The following is a 15,496-nucleotide window of genomic DNA, read 5'->3' as shown; positions in this document are numbered from 1 at the left end:
ACAAAGTATTGCTATGTATATTTTCTTAAGAGCAAAGATGAAACTAAAGAGAAATTTATACTTTATAAGCAGGAAGTCAAAAACCAACTTAATAAAAAGATTAAGATGATAAAAAATGACCGTGGTGGTGAATATGTTGAATTGTTCAATGAATTTTGTTCACAACATGGTATTATTCACGAAGTAACACCACAATATTCTCCTCAATCAAATGGAGTAACCAATCGGAAAAATCAGACTCTAAAAGAAATGATGAATGCCTTGTTAGGCAGTTCTGGGTTATCATAGAACATGTGGGGGGAAGTTGTTCTTTCATCTAATTACTTTTTAAATGTGGGGGGAAAAGACAAGACACCGTACAAATTATGGAAATGTTGGAAACCTTCCTGCAAACATTTGAAAATGTGATGGTGTCTTGCTAAGGTAATGGTCTCATTACCAAAGCAAATGAAAATAGGTTCTAAAACTGTGGATTGTATTTTCATAGGCTATGCAGAACATAACATTGCGTATCAATTTCTTGTGTATGAGTCAAAGATTCCTGAGATTCACAAGAACACGATAATGGAATCAAAGAATGCATCATTCTTTGAAAATATTTTCCCTTATAAATTTAAGGAAGTTGATCAAAGTTCAATAAAATGAACTTTAGAGACTAATAATGAGGGTCAACAATAGGCTAAAACTGAAATAGAGCAAACAATGAGTAAACGAGCAATGGTTGAAAAATCCTTTGGACCAGACTTCCTAATCTTTATGTTGGAGGTTGAACCTCAAACATATAGTGAAGTTATATGATCCTCTGAAGGAACCTTATGGAATAAAGATATTAAGAGCGAAATAGATTTCATCATGTAGAACCACACGTGAGAATTAGTGGATTTTCCTCTGGGAATTAAACCACTAAATTCTAAATGAATTTTCAAATGAAAAATAAAAGCAGATGGAACAATTGATACTACAGACGATATATTTTGAACTTAATGATAATATTACGAATTAGATCTATAAAATAAGAATTTTTTTTGTCTGGATATAAAATATAAATAAAAAACTTGATAATATGCATTAGCTAGTCAATCTCGTGCTACATCATTTTCGAGAATGAAACTCTAAGCCTCATGTGGAACAAAATATTTAAAGTCAAATAAAGTTTATACGAATTTGAAAATGATGTCATAACTTGATAAATAATATATTAAGTATATATTAAATATTATCTATTCAGTTTCGCTTGCAGCAGCCTACTTGCTTTCTAGATAGACTGCAATCCCTTCCCGCATAATTTGTCTGTATTTATATTATATTATATTTTTCTTTTCCCATTTATGAGTCATGACAACTACATAAAAAGAATAAAAAAATTCTTATAAGACATTTTTTTTTTGATAAAACGAAAATTAAAAAAAATTGTCTAATTCAATAAAATAACTATAATCAATTATATAAAAATTCGAGAAAACTAATAACAATATTGGATATAGATCAAATTAAAGATTAAAATAAAATAAGTCATCAATGGGACATTTACTAAGAAATAGTACTAGGACGCCATTTTTGACCAAAACAAAATCAATGAAAAATAATAGTAACATTAATGGAAATAAATGCAAATAAAAATTGAAATAAATAAAGTTCCCATTTCCCAAGCTTGAAGACGAGCCTATAAATAGCATGTTTAGTTGTGATATCTTCCCACAGCTCAATCGTCCATCTTGTCTCTTGTTTCTAGCTAAAAAAAGGACCCTTCAAAGTCGCAATTAATTTAGAAGAATGGGTGTTGTGAGTTATGAGTTTGAGACTACCTCTCCAATCTCCGCAGCCAGGCTTTTCAAAGCCATTACTTTTGAAGCCGACAAGCTTTTCCCCAAGGCTGCCCCTCATGCAGTCAAGAGTGTTGAACTCCAGGGTAACGGTGGCCCTGGAACTCTTGTCAAGATCAACTTTGCTGAAGGTTACTTGTTTAATTCTCACTTTGATTTTTCGAATTATGTGTTGGATGTGAATAAACTTAACTTTATTTGCATATATAGGCGTTCCATTCCAGTATGTGAAGCACCATATTGATGCAGTTGACGAAGCCAATTTGACCTACAGTTACAGTGTGATCGAAGGTGGGCCTTTGGGAGACAAGCTTGTTGAACTTTCAAGATAGCTGAGCTATCAAAAAATGCAAGAATTGAAGGATATCAAAGAATGCAAGAACTGAATGATTTTTCTACTACTTTCAACTCATCATTTACAGCCTATATATAGTTCCAAGTAAACAGTCAGTTACTCATTTGTTACAGCTACTAACAGATATTCAACAGCCTAACTGACTAATGCTAACAGACTAACATCTTAACTGCACAAACTCAATCAGCATCACCTATCAGCTGTGCACCACGAGCACACATATTCCAACATTCTCTCTACTTTCTCTCTTCTCCTGCTTCTTCAACACAACTTCACACATAATTTTTCTCGAAAATCTTCAAAGGTATTTCGAGCTAGTGGCTTGGTCAGGCCATCAGCAACCTGATGAGCAGCGGGCACGTAGTTAACTTGCATTTGCTTTGCTGCAACCTTCTCTCGCACAAAGTGGATGTCAAGGTCAACATGTTTGGTGTGTGCGTGGTAGACAGGGTTTGCACTCATGGCCACAGCGCTCGTGTTGTCACACCATATGGTAGGTTGTTCCTTTTGGCACACACCAAGTTCTGTAAGCAACGCACTAATCCAAACCACATCTACTGCAGTGTCAGCCACGCTTTTGTATTCTGCCTCCATTGTAGATCGCGAGACAGACTTTTGTTTCTTGGAGCTCCAAACGACCAAGTTGTTGCCAATAAAAACACTATGCCCGGACACCGATCTCCTATCATCAAGACTGCCTCCCCAGTCTGCATCGGCAAACGCAACAACTTTCACCCCAGCATCAGCAACAGTGAACACCAGACCAAGGTTTATCGTGCCTGCCAAGTAACGCAGGATCCGTTTTACTGCAACCATGTGTGACTGTCTTGGAGCATGCATATATTGGGCCACTTTATTCACACAAAATGCGATGTCCGGTCTCGTGTGAAAAATATAAAGCAGGCTTCCAACGATACTGCGATAGTTGTACACATCAGAAATGAGTTCTCCTTCATCACTGCGCAATTTAGTGGCTGCAACCATGGGGGTTGGTGTAGGTGTGGCTTTTAACATGTCTGTTTTTTCCAGCAGCTCAGTAATGAACTTCTTCTGTGTCAAGGCTAGATATTCATCTGTTCTCTTTACTTCGATGCCAAGAAAGTATGAAAGCTGTCCGAGATCCTTAAGTGAAAACTGATCACCCAACATTCGTACAACTTCATCTATCTCATTGCTCGAGTGGCCTGTGACGATTATGTCATCAACATACACCAGCAGATAGACATAGTTCATACCCTTCTTTTTGATGAACAGCGAGACATCAGCTCGTGACTCTTGGAACCCAATGCTCGACAAGTTTTCTCGAAGTTTGGTGTGCCAGCTTCTCGGTGCTTGTCTTAGGCCATAAAGCGCCTTCTTCAGTCGACAGACCAACTTGCTGCCATCAGGACATGTCTGTTCAAATCCTGGTGGCTGTTGCATGAAGACTACTTCTTGAAGCTCACCGTTCAAAAAGGCATTGTTGACATCCACTTGTCGAAGTGTCCAACCGTTAGTCACTGCTAGAGACAGAATGACATTCAGGGTAGTGAACTTAATCACAGGACTAAATGTATCTTTGAAATCGTACCCAGGAATTTGTGAGAATCCCTTAGCAACCAAACGTGCTTTGTAACGATGAACTGAACCATCGGGGTTCTTCTTGAGCCTGAACAACCACTTACAGCCAACCACTTTTCTTCCTTCTGGTAACTTGACTAAGTCCCAGGTTTCATTACGTTGCAACGCATTATAGTCTTCATATACAACACTCTTCCATTCTGAGACTTGAAGTGCTTCACGTACTGTGCATGGAACATGATCCATAACAGACCCTATGTATGCTTTGGGTTTATACACACCACACTTGCTCCGAGTTAGCATGGAGTGGGTGTTGCCACGAGGTTCTATAGACTGAACATTATGCTCGCCGACTTCATCATCAGTATGTTGATTTTCAGCGGATTCATTAATAGGTTGGCTGACAGTATCATCATATTCTTTTAGACTGTCAGATTGTTGTTCCGAATTGGCTTCATGATCATTGTTTCCACTGTTGGCATAAGTATCTATAATCAATTCATTTTCAGGCACGGATTCAACACTACCTTCCAAACCATGAGTTACATCTGCTGCTTGCCTGTTACCAGACGTATTTCTGTTTGTACTTGTAGGTTGTCTACTGAACTCATGTTGCTGAGTACTGAGTTTGGTAACATCAGTGACTACCTCAAGTGACTGAGAGTGTTTCAAATTCGATCTTGCCATGGAGCTCCTGTTGAAATCACCTGCAAAAGGAAACACATCCTCATTAAAGACCACATGTCTAGAGACATATACACGTCCATCTTTAGCTAAGCACTGAAATCCTTTGTGTTGCATGCTGTAACCAAGGAATGTGCACACTTGAGACCGAAACTCTAATTTGTGATGCAAGAATGGCCTTAGATGAGGGAAACATCTGCAACCAAATACTCTCAAGCCATTGTAATCTGGAGTCTTGCCATACATAACCTCAAAAGGTGACTTATCATTCAGCACTCTTGATGGCAACCTGTTAATCAAGTGGACTGTAGTCTGAACAGCATAGGACTAGAACTTAATAGGCATGGATGCCTGAGCAAGTAGAACAAGGGCCATTTCAACAATGTGCATGTGTTTCCGTTCAACTACACCATTTTGTTCGGAAGTGTGGGGACAAGTGATTCGATGAAGCACACCGGACTTGCTTAGTTCATCTGTCAATGGGCGAAACTCTCCTCCCCAATCGGTTTGAAGTGCCTTAACTACACTGTTGAACTGTGTAGCAACTAAATTTTGAAAAAGTTTGAACGCTGTTACAGCTTCAGCTTTGGACTTTAGCAGGTATAACCACGTAAATCGTGTAGCAGCATCAACAAACGATACATAGAACCGAAAGCCATTTGAGGACACGTGTGGGGGTCCCCATAGATCCGAGTAAACAAGTTTAAATGGTTCTGTGTAAGTAGTACTGGATTGAGGAAAAGGAAGCTTGTGGCTCTTACCTAAATGACAGGCCACACAATTTTTATTGATATCAAGAAGAGCTTTTACATCTATTCGGTTACAAATTTTAACAAACGTGTCATAGCCAGGATGTCCCAGCCTTCTATGCCAAGTTTCAGAAATGTTGGAGGATGCTATGGCAGTATGAACTTTGGCTTTATCACTTCCTCTTATTGTGCTGGCAGCTTTGAAGGAGTATAGACCACCACATTCTATACTATGCAGTAACACAGCCTTCGTGTCTTCATCTCTAACACAGCAGGTTTTAGCATGGAATTCAAGGAACACGTGGTTATCCCTAGCAAGCTTAGAAACAGAGAGCAGATTCTTAGTAATAGAGGGAACATGTAGAATATCACTTAAAGATAATGTGCATGAAGGGACTTGTAACTCAGCCTTGCCGACCTTACAGACAGTTAATGAATCACCATTCCCAACCATTAGCTTACCAGGATTATTGTAGTTGGTGTGTGAAGTAATAGTTGCTGCGTTAGGTGTAACGTGATGGGTCGCACCTGAGTCAATTACCTATTGTTCTTGATCAGCAGTATCGGAAAGCACCTGATTCTGCCTTGCACTTCCATTGCCATCTGGTATGTATTGTCATGATTACCACTGACTCCGTTGGCAGCATAATAAGCTTTAGAGCTTTCAGACCCTGAGACATGATTATCAAGTGTGATGCCAGTAAACTCTTCATCAAACCTATGCCAGCACTGACTTACAAGGTGTCCATTTTTGCCACACAACTGGCACTGCACCTTGGGTCGAGTTCTGCCCCTGCCACGAGATCTCCCTCGAGAGTTGGCCGAGTTGTTGACTCTGTATTGTTGTTTCTCACGATACGTGTTGGTGTTACTTTCTAGATTTCCCTGTGCAAGACTTGCACTAACAGGTAAAGGCTCATACTGATAATCGAAGACCTCAATTTGAGTTTCAGCATCGACAAGCATGGTACAGATGTTGTCAAGCGACAAAGAGTCACGCATAGCAGATATGACTGCAATGAAGGGCTGATATTCCCTTGTAAGGCCTTTAAGGATGCTAGCAACATGTTCAGATTCTGGAACTGGACTACCACAAGAAGATAATGCATCAATAACTTCTTTTATCTTGGTAAGGTAGACCCTCATGTTATCTCCTCCTTTCTTGAGGAACTGTAATTTGTAATGTAAACTCATTACTGCAGTAGCAGATCGGTTTGCAAAAAATTGTAGAACTTTATTCCACACTTGCGTCGACGTTTCAGCACCAACAAACTGAGGAAGCAGGTGAGGACTTACTGTAGATAATAACCAGGAAGCTAGCGCGCTATCTTGGGCCAAAAATTCTTCATACTCGTCATTGACAACCGTGATTCCTCCTTCTCCGGTCACAGTTTCTGGAGGGGGCAGCATTAGTCCAGTTAGCATCCGCTCAAGACGATGACTGCACACGGTGAGTAGCACTTGTTGCTTCCAAAGTAGGAAGTTTGACTCATCAAGAATCACATTCACCCTTTTGTTGGTGAATGCCTTGGTATTTCGGGTTGAGAACTCCATTGAAGTAGCTGTTGATGAGACACTTTGATCCATAGCACCACGAGCAGCGGAAACAGCCCCTAGGATACGGTGGCGAATGATACCATGTTGAACTTTCAAGATAGCTGAGCTATCAAAAAATGCAAGAACTGAAGGATATCAAAGAATGCAAGAACTGAATGATTTTTCTACTACTTTCAACTCATCATTTACAGCCTATATATATAGTTCCAAGTAAACAGTCAGTTACTCATTTGTTATAGCTACTAACAGATATTCAACAGCCTAACTGACTAATGCTAACAGACTAACATCTTAACTGCACAAACTCAATCAGCAGCACCTATCAGCTGTGCACCATGAGCACACATATTCCAACAAAGCTTGAGAAAAATCTCTTTCGACAACAAGTTGGCAGCTGCAGGTGAAGGGACCCTTGTCAAGAGCTCAATGAAGTTCTTCACCATTGGTGATTCCACCTTCACTGAAGATGAAATTAAGGAACAAATTCAAAGAATGGATGGAGTTTACAAGGCTGTTGAAGCTTACCTCTTGGCTAACCCCGATGTCTGCAACTAAGATTCTCATGTTTTCTTTTTCTTCTTCAAATTACCAATACTGTCTTTGCTATTTCCAATAACGGTGGCATGCTATGGTCACCGGGGTTTCCTCATCCTTATTTCTATTATACTTAAACACTTCGAGTTGTATCATCTTTCATCAAATAAAATAAACACATAAAATTGCAAATGAATTGGGTTCTACCTGCCTACAATGTTGAGATATATATTGAAAAAAAAGACTTTTCTTCATGAAATCTTTTGCTTTAAACTAGGACTGTTTTACACGAAATTCCAAGACATGAACCTAAAGTGGTGAGAGACCCGGTCCATAACTATATTCATACTATATTACCAGAAATATGCACACACTCAAGTGGATGTAAATAATTAGACCATAACTATATCCGTATATGGAATACTAACTCCTATTACAAAACCATAACTATATCCATAGTATATCGAATACTCACCTCTATTACAAAATCATGCACTCTTTAAGCATTTAAGAATTAGACCCTTCAGTTTTAAATTTAGCAATTTAACTGGTCTATTATTGTGATTTAAATTTAGGATTTTAGAAATTTAGGAAAGTAATCGGATGTTGTAGACATCAACTCACACTCATTTCTACACTAATCGAGAGGTGAAGACCAAAGATACACATATTCCATCTTTCGTATGAGGGTCACCATCACTTTGGAGGATATTTCACTCCAATTAACTCTCAATTGATGGAAATATTATCACCGATATGAGCTCTAATAATTAGGTTGCTTTGTGCTACAATTATCTTGAAAAGGTACCAAATGAGTTTAACGGTAGCTGAATCTCATTAACATGGTTACAACATAATTTTAAATATTTTGACAAATATTTTTTTCCGAAGAGGAAGCACAAGCATTCACACGTGCTTATATTTAACAGATCATAAAAGAGATTTTGATGTCTGACAAATTTCGCAACCAAGTACACACCATTGGGTTGCGTCTCCTCATAGATTTTGAAGAAGTCAACATGTTCAATTGAGGATCAATACTTTTAGCATTTCTCTTCATAGAAATTTGTAAAGTGACCGACACAAAGAAAAATGTTGTTGTTGGATACCTTATTTTTCTATAGCCCTCACTACAGCAAAAGTGTTCTGTAGCGGCGTTTTTAACGGCGTTTTAAGGGCAAACGTCACAAAATTTAAGCATACCGCGGCGTTTACTATCCAAACGCCACAAAATGATACTTTAGCGGCATTTTTTAAACAAATACCGTAATAGAGTGGTAATTTAGCGGCGTTTATAGCTAAAACGCCACAATATAGATGTTTATAGTGGCGTTTTTTCAACAAATGTCGCAATAGAGTGGTAATTTAGCGGTATTTTTACACAAACGCTGCGATAGTGTTGTTTATAATGGTGTTTGTTCAACAAACGACGCTATAGAGAAGTAATTTCGCGGCGTTTATCAAACAAACGACGCAATAGTATTGTTTATAGTGGCGTTGTGCAAAAAACGCCACAATAGAGTAATAATATAGCGACATTTGTCCTACAAACGCCACAATATGTTGTTTATTGTGGCGTTTATATTAAAATGCTGCAAAAATATGCATTACAGTGGCGTTTTTAAAAAAAATGCCACTAAAGGGTCAATATATGCTCTCCTGCCCAATCCCTAAAATCATTTCAACGCTACTTCCCTAAAAGGGATTTCTTTGGTACAACAACAGCCCTCACACGATTGCAGCCGATATCATCTTCTGTATGTCCTGGCGACCAAATTTGCCATCTCAGTAGCGAACAATTATCTCACGATTGCACGATTTTATCCCTTCTCTCACTACTAAACTTTTTTCATTTATTTTTTGTTGGTATTCTGAAAATGGGGAAAACCCAGAAAGCTAACGTAATGGAGAAATATAATAGCTTTCAAATAGGAAAAGAATATATATACATATTGTTTTACTGCTTGTGAGAAGTGTTTTTTTGCTTTCGAATAGAAAAATAATTGCTTTTGAAAACATGAACAAATGGTTGTGGTAAAAAGAGCAGGTGTTGCATTCAGTAAGAGAAATTATCGTCGGAATGTCCACGTGGTGTCTTTGCTCTGACGATGGATCAAATTATCGTTGGGAGGCTATCAGTTCGAACTTGCCGTCCAAACTCGATGATGACCCGAAATACCCTCCTATTGCAAAACACCCTTCCATGTCCGATCTCCTAAATGAAGATAATAATTAATCGCTGAAAGTTTGTGGCGCTAAATTTTTTTTACTATAAAATTTCATAGATTGCACGCATGTATGATGTTCAAAGCTTATTGAGAACAATGATAGAGGAGTTGATAAATACCCGATGTTTAGAACCGAATTTGGTAACTCTGTGGCGTTGAAAGAATCTTTAATAGCAAAAGCAATATCTATCATCAATGAAGAAGACGTTACCTCTACTGTTACTCCAAGTAAACCTTTATATCATCTTTTTTTTTAATGTTTGGTTATGTTTCCAAGCCACCTCCAATCAAGTTTCATATTTTAGGTGGAAGGTTGTTATCTATTTCAAGTGAAGCACTGAAGTGCACATGGAGTCTTCTTGGTGAACCGGAGGTAGGGGATTTATTTGGTGAAATGGATGAAAAGTTTCTCCATATAGAGTTTTCACGGAGGAAAAACTTAACGATGCGTCGTCAAACAAGGAAAACAACTTTTTTACGTCCTTTCCCCACGAAGGAGCAATGGAGACTAAATTCTAGTGAACAATATTGTTAAGACTGTTTATGCATAACTTTAATGTTGGAATGGATTTTAATGTATTTTGTTGTTAAGTAATTGTATGCATAACGTGTGCCTTAATTAAAATATATGGTTGTTGTTAATTACATTAAGCGTTATGATAGTAAATTAAGTTTATGTAGAGAAGAAATGAAATATTTAAAAACAATTAATCTTATATAAATAAAGGTAATTAGCGGCGTTTGTATAAAAAATGCCGCCATAAACCTAACTTTTGCGGCATTTATATCAAAAAACGCCGCAATATGTTCATCCATAGTGACGTTTTTCCAACAAACGTCGTTTCAAGGATAATGATTTAGCGGCATTTTTATATAAATGCCGTAATATAATAGAACTTTAGCGGCGTTGTTATTAAAATGTCGCTATAGAGGGTTACTTTAGTGGCATTTTTAAACAAAAACGCCGCTAAATATTTGGACATTAGTGGCGTTTTTATACAAACGCGACAATAGATTTAATATTTAGTGGCGTTTTTTAATAAACATCGAAATATAATAGAACTTTAGTGGCGTTTTTAAGAAAATGCCGCTATAGAGGCTTAAGTTAGTGGCGTTTTGAAATACAAACGCCACGCAACATTTGGATAGTAGTGGCGTTTTTTAAGTAAACGCATCGATAGAGTGCAACTATAGCAGCGTTTGGATTACAAACGCCTCAACTTTCAATAAAACCCCCAAATTTTGCGACTGAGCCCTAGCCCTATTCTCTTCATCGTATTATTCCCCAATCAGTTGCTCAGTTTCCTCCATCAACCCCCACATCGGTTCTCCACCATCGGCGATAGTCACAAAGGTAAGAACATCTTCCTTCACCATCGACCTTTTGGATCTTATTTCTTAATTTCTCCGCGTTATTCCTCCTTTGGTTTGATTTCTTCGCAGCATTTCGTTTTGATTCATTTTGATAGCACTAAATTTCTATTCCGATTTTCTGCTTATTTCTTCATTTTGATTCAATGGGCATTGTTCCTTTAATGCACTTTTAGAACCCATGTCCCGAAAAGTTGAATAATTTGATTTAATTAAAGCACCGTGCACACTAGGTTTTTGTATTTTCTACAATTTGTCCATTGTTTAAAATATTTTCTGCAATTCGTCTTTATTGCAGAGGAATTACTCTACATTTCCATTGAAGAGTTTGGTAAAAATAGTGTTAATCAGGGTTGGACATTCTTTAAGGGTATATTCATTATCACTCTGCATTTTTTCCTTTTTTGTATATTCATATGTGTTTTGAGTTAAATGTGTTTTATTAGTAGTATCATTAATCTAATTCAATCAAAGCTGGAGAATATTACCTTGATGAAAATTGAATAGAACAATATGGAGAAGATTAAAATATGAAAGAAGAGAGATAGGAAAACTCTAGGAAGCTATACTATTATTTTAATTTCATGAGATCATTTCTGAACTAAAAACACTGCTTCGTTGTAGACTATACTAAGCACTAACATACAACCAACAAATCAAAAACTAATGTTTACTACTTGTGTATTATACCTTGAAGAACGAATGTTGGAATCTTATGATGACGGTGCTCCACGAACATATCAAGTTTACTAGCCTGTGAAAGAAAATATCTGAACACTAAACTTCACAAAGGTTAATAGTACATCGCTAATGCAATGTACAAATCATGAATGTAAAAAACATAAGCATACTAACAGAGTATACGGTGAGCAGTAGATGTATGGTTCATAATTAAAGACATGCCATGCTTATCATCGTCAATATAAGTCTTATGTTTTTCTTAGATCGCAACTAAGGGCCCAATCATAAACTATCATAACAAATAACTAGCAAGGAAATAATATATCAATATCATATTGTCTTTGAATCTCATCAAGCATCGAGTATGTATATATATGTATGATATCGTATATTTGTGGAGACCTCACCATTAAGGTCATAATAGTATACACGTATGTATGTTATCATCTCATCAATAAGGTCGCATCTGTGTTATATCAGGTGTCTATATTATTTTTCTGATTGCCACTAAGGTCCCAACGATATAACATTCAGTTACCACTTTGGCAACGATTCGATATGCTAAGTATGTATAATATAATAATTGTCACTAAGACCACATAAGTATTTATGCTTGCACCACTAAGGTCACATAAGTATTTATGCTTACGCCACCATGATCAATAATAAGACCCCTATGTCATTAAGCTCACTCATTAAGGTCCTAAGCCCATATACTCATTCTTGTGTTAGGCCAACCCTAGGTTTGCCACTTAGTTTGATAAGGACATCACTAAAGTTTTATTATTTTAATGGTATTTTCAATAATTCAGGAGTTAATACCTCTTATTAAATTTGATTGAACATCTATACTCATGTCCTTACTCAACAAGGCCCATAGCTTAAAATTGTCAGTTGGAATCGATACTCTACTTAAATATTTATACCAAACTCTTGGTTCAGGGCGGATGTACATGGCTCCATAGAGGATCCATTGCACACCTATTATTTTGAGAAAAAAGTGTTAAATTTAGTTTAGTTTACTAATGGGAATAGGAAAAAATAAAAAAAAAATTGCACACCCTAATTTTTTTTAGAGTCTAGTGTTTTCTATTGTAAAGTCTTTACTTTGATTATGTATAATGCTTATGATTTCATCTCTATTATGGTGCATTCCCCTTATGTATTCTCTTATTCCGTCCATACCAGAGTACCTAAATGCATACTAGAACTTCTGCATGTTTACTACTTGTGTGATTTTCAAAAATTCAACTCAACTATTATTTAAAGCTCCATTGATTGTTGTGCTCTGGCATTGGATAATTCAATTTTTGCCATACCCCAAAGTTGCTTAAACAAGACTACTTTAAGTTATCGTTATCTTCCCTTCTTAGCAATATTTCTCATCATTGAGTAATTCTTTTCTTCTTCTTTTTCCGACATGATTTGTTCTGCCGGTAAAGAGTGAAGACAATTTCATCATTTTTGACACTAGGTATTTTCTTTTCCTGAAAATTTATTGTTTGGTTCGAGTTAGGATTTACTGTCGGAAAAAAAGTTAAATGAACTGAAGCCTTTTGGGATTAATTATATTGTTTTATGTTGAATTCATGATTCAGGATGATGAGTTATTCAATATATATATTGTTTTACAATTGAGAGGAAAATTGTAGCACAAAACATTGCAGAACAGCGACAAGGGTAGACATCTAGAATAGGTTAAGGTCCGTAGGGATGCTTATTGTACGGACTTAATATAATTTATAAATCAAAGGCTTAATATAAGATTAAGAATTCAAAATATACATTTTCTTAATTAGTTGCCAAAATTATATTTCGGTCAATTTATATATCTAATGTTATAAATATTATCATTTTAAGTATTATGATCACAACGATCGTTAGAAAATTTTATGAAGTTATAAATACGTATCGTTAGAAGAACATTCATTAATCTAATTCAATCAGAGTAATTAGTATCATTAATAATAAACGTAATATTAAAAATATCATGCACATCCATTTTGTTTTACTTCTTATAGTAGTTTTCTACTTCTATATACACATAATTTGAAAACCTTATCACTTTGCTTTGCATGCATGACACTAAATATTTGAATAACTAGTACATGATATATTAGATGTATACAATAATTAATTTAAAGATTTAGATATAGTTAACAGTGAAGAAAGACCCCTAGAAATTACTAAATAGAATTGGCCCATGACTTGAAACAAAAATATTTGTTTGAACATTGATGTGTACTTAAAATCTGTTTAACCATTAGTTAAGGATTACTTTATTAGGTTTAACCTCGAACTTGATAGTTTTTTCTAACTTGATAGTTTGTAATATAATATCATATAATATACAATAGATACATTTAGATTATCTTTATATTTTAATAGTTTAAATAGTTAATATTGTTAATTAATTTTATTAAAATGCTACTGTAATTTTTTTTTCTTCTTAAAATTACTAATTTTAATATAAAATTATATGATAATATAATGAATTACGTTGATATGTAATGGATGGAATGATAATGATATTGCTACAAGAAAAAACGCTAACCTAAACCTAAGTTGTCCCCTTCTTTTGAAAATATTAATATGCAAATATTAGAAGTCATTAGTTCTATACCATGCTAATATTATTATGCACTAAATCTGATGGTTAATGCTTCCATTTAGGTTCTAAATTTATCTATAATATTATCAATTAATATTTGAAATTGAAACTCCAGAAATACAAAATGGATAAGAGTTGGATGGATTTCTCAAGGGTAAGCGTCGAATATCGAAATGGAGTCGAAAACTTTCTAAATTTAGCTTTTCTGAATGCAAGCCAAGAGAATATGATTCTTTGCCCTTGTAAAAATTGTGTGAACATTAATTGGCACATTCGTGAAGTTGTGTACGAGCATCAAGTTGTTTTTGGATTTGTTCTGGGGTATAGAAAATGGATCTTTCATGGAGAGTTTGTATCAGATAGATCTGCATCCACGAGTTATTCGACTTATCCTTCTTCTTCTCACCATCCAACTTTTAGAGAAGATGACATGGAAGGGATGTTACGAGATGCATTTAATATGCACACTCATCAGCCGTATGTAACAGAAAATTATTGTCAGAATGATGTTAATGATTTCATTGAGATGGGAAGAATTGGAAGTGATGAAGAGCCAAATGGAGAAGCGGCAAAGTTTTACAAGTTGTTGAATGAAATGAATGAACAACTTTATGAGGGATCAGAGTTTTCAAAGCTTTCTTTCTGCATTCGTTTTTTCCACTTAAAATGTCTGGAAGGGTGGACTGGTAACTCCTTTACACAATTGTTGGAGTTACTGGGAGAAGTGTTTCCTTTTGCAAAAATCCCTCAATCATGCAAAGATATGAAGAAAATGATAAAAGATTTGGGTCTTGGATATCACAAAATTCATAGTTGTCCGAATGATTGTATGTTGTATTGGGGTGATAGAAAAAATCTGGATTCTTGTCATGTATGCGGAAAATCTCGATGGATGATTAGGGAGGCAGAAAATGTTACTGAGGATGAAGTTCAAGCACGATCAAGAAAGAAACCGGTCAAGATCCTGCGATATTTTCCTCTCATACCTAGGCTACAAAGATTGTTTATGTCCTCCAAGACTATTGTGTCTATGAGGTGGCATCATGATGGCAGAACCGATGATGGATTATTACGGCATCCTGCGGATTCTTTAGCTTGGAAGTCATTTGACAAAAAGTATCTAACTTTTGCGATAGATCCTCGAAATGTCAGGCTCGGTCTTGCAACTAATGGGTTTAATCCATTCAAAATCATGAGTACTTCGTATAGTACATGGCATGTTGTCTTGTTCCATACAATTTGCCTCCTTGGATTTGCATGAAACAATCATCTTTCATCTTATCCATGATAATCCCCAGTGAGAAAGGCCCCATAAATGATATTGATATTTACATGCAGCCACT

At 36.0% G+C, this 15,496-nt stretch overlaps 1 protein-coding gene and 1 long non-coding RNA gene across 2 annotated transcripts; one reads left to right on the top strand and one right to left on the bottom strand.

Moving 5' to 3' along the window:
• Window positions 1-1,718: 1,718 nt before the first annotated feature.
• Window positions 1,719-7,283, top strand: LOC120119163 (major pollen allergen Bet v 1-A-like). The gene is made up of 4 exons (XM_039139041.1): window positions 1,719-1,954; window positions 2,034-2,137; window positions 5,378-5,379; window positions 7,094-7,283. Exons 1-4 carry the CDS (start codon window positions 1,774-1,776, stop codon window positions 7,281-7,283), a joined length of 477 nt encoding a protein of 158 aa, XP_038994972.1. The 5' UTR covers window positions 1,719-1,773.
• On the bottom strand, window positions 7,145-13,784 carry LOC120119164. Its single transcript, XR_005515817.1, has 2 exons — window positions 13,751-13,784; window positions 7,145-7,279 (listed from the first exon to the last, which is right to left on the bottom strand). It is a non-coding gene; the product is annotated as an uncharacterized LOC120119164 (long non-coding RNA).
• Window positions 13,785-15,496: the final 1,712 nt, after the last annotated feature.

The sequence above is a fragment of the Hibiscus syriacus genome, unplaced genomic scaffold (genome assembly GCF_006381635.1).
Source record: "Hibiscus syriacus cultivar Baekdansim isolate YM2019G1 unplaced genomic scaffold, ASM638163v2 tig00110332_pilon, whole genome shotgun sequence".
In the NCBI taxonomy this organism is placed as follows: domain Eukaryota; kingdom Viridiplantae; phylum Streptophyta; class Magnoliopsida; order Malvales; family Malvaceae; genus Hibiscus; species Hibiscus syriacus.
This window is presented reverse-complemented; position numbering and strand designations above follow the sequence as displayed.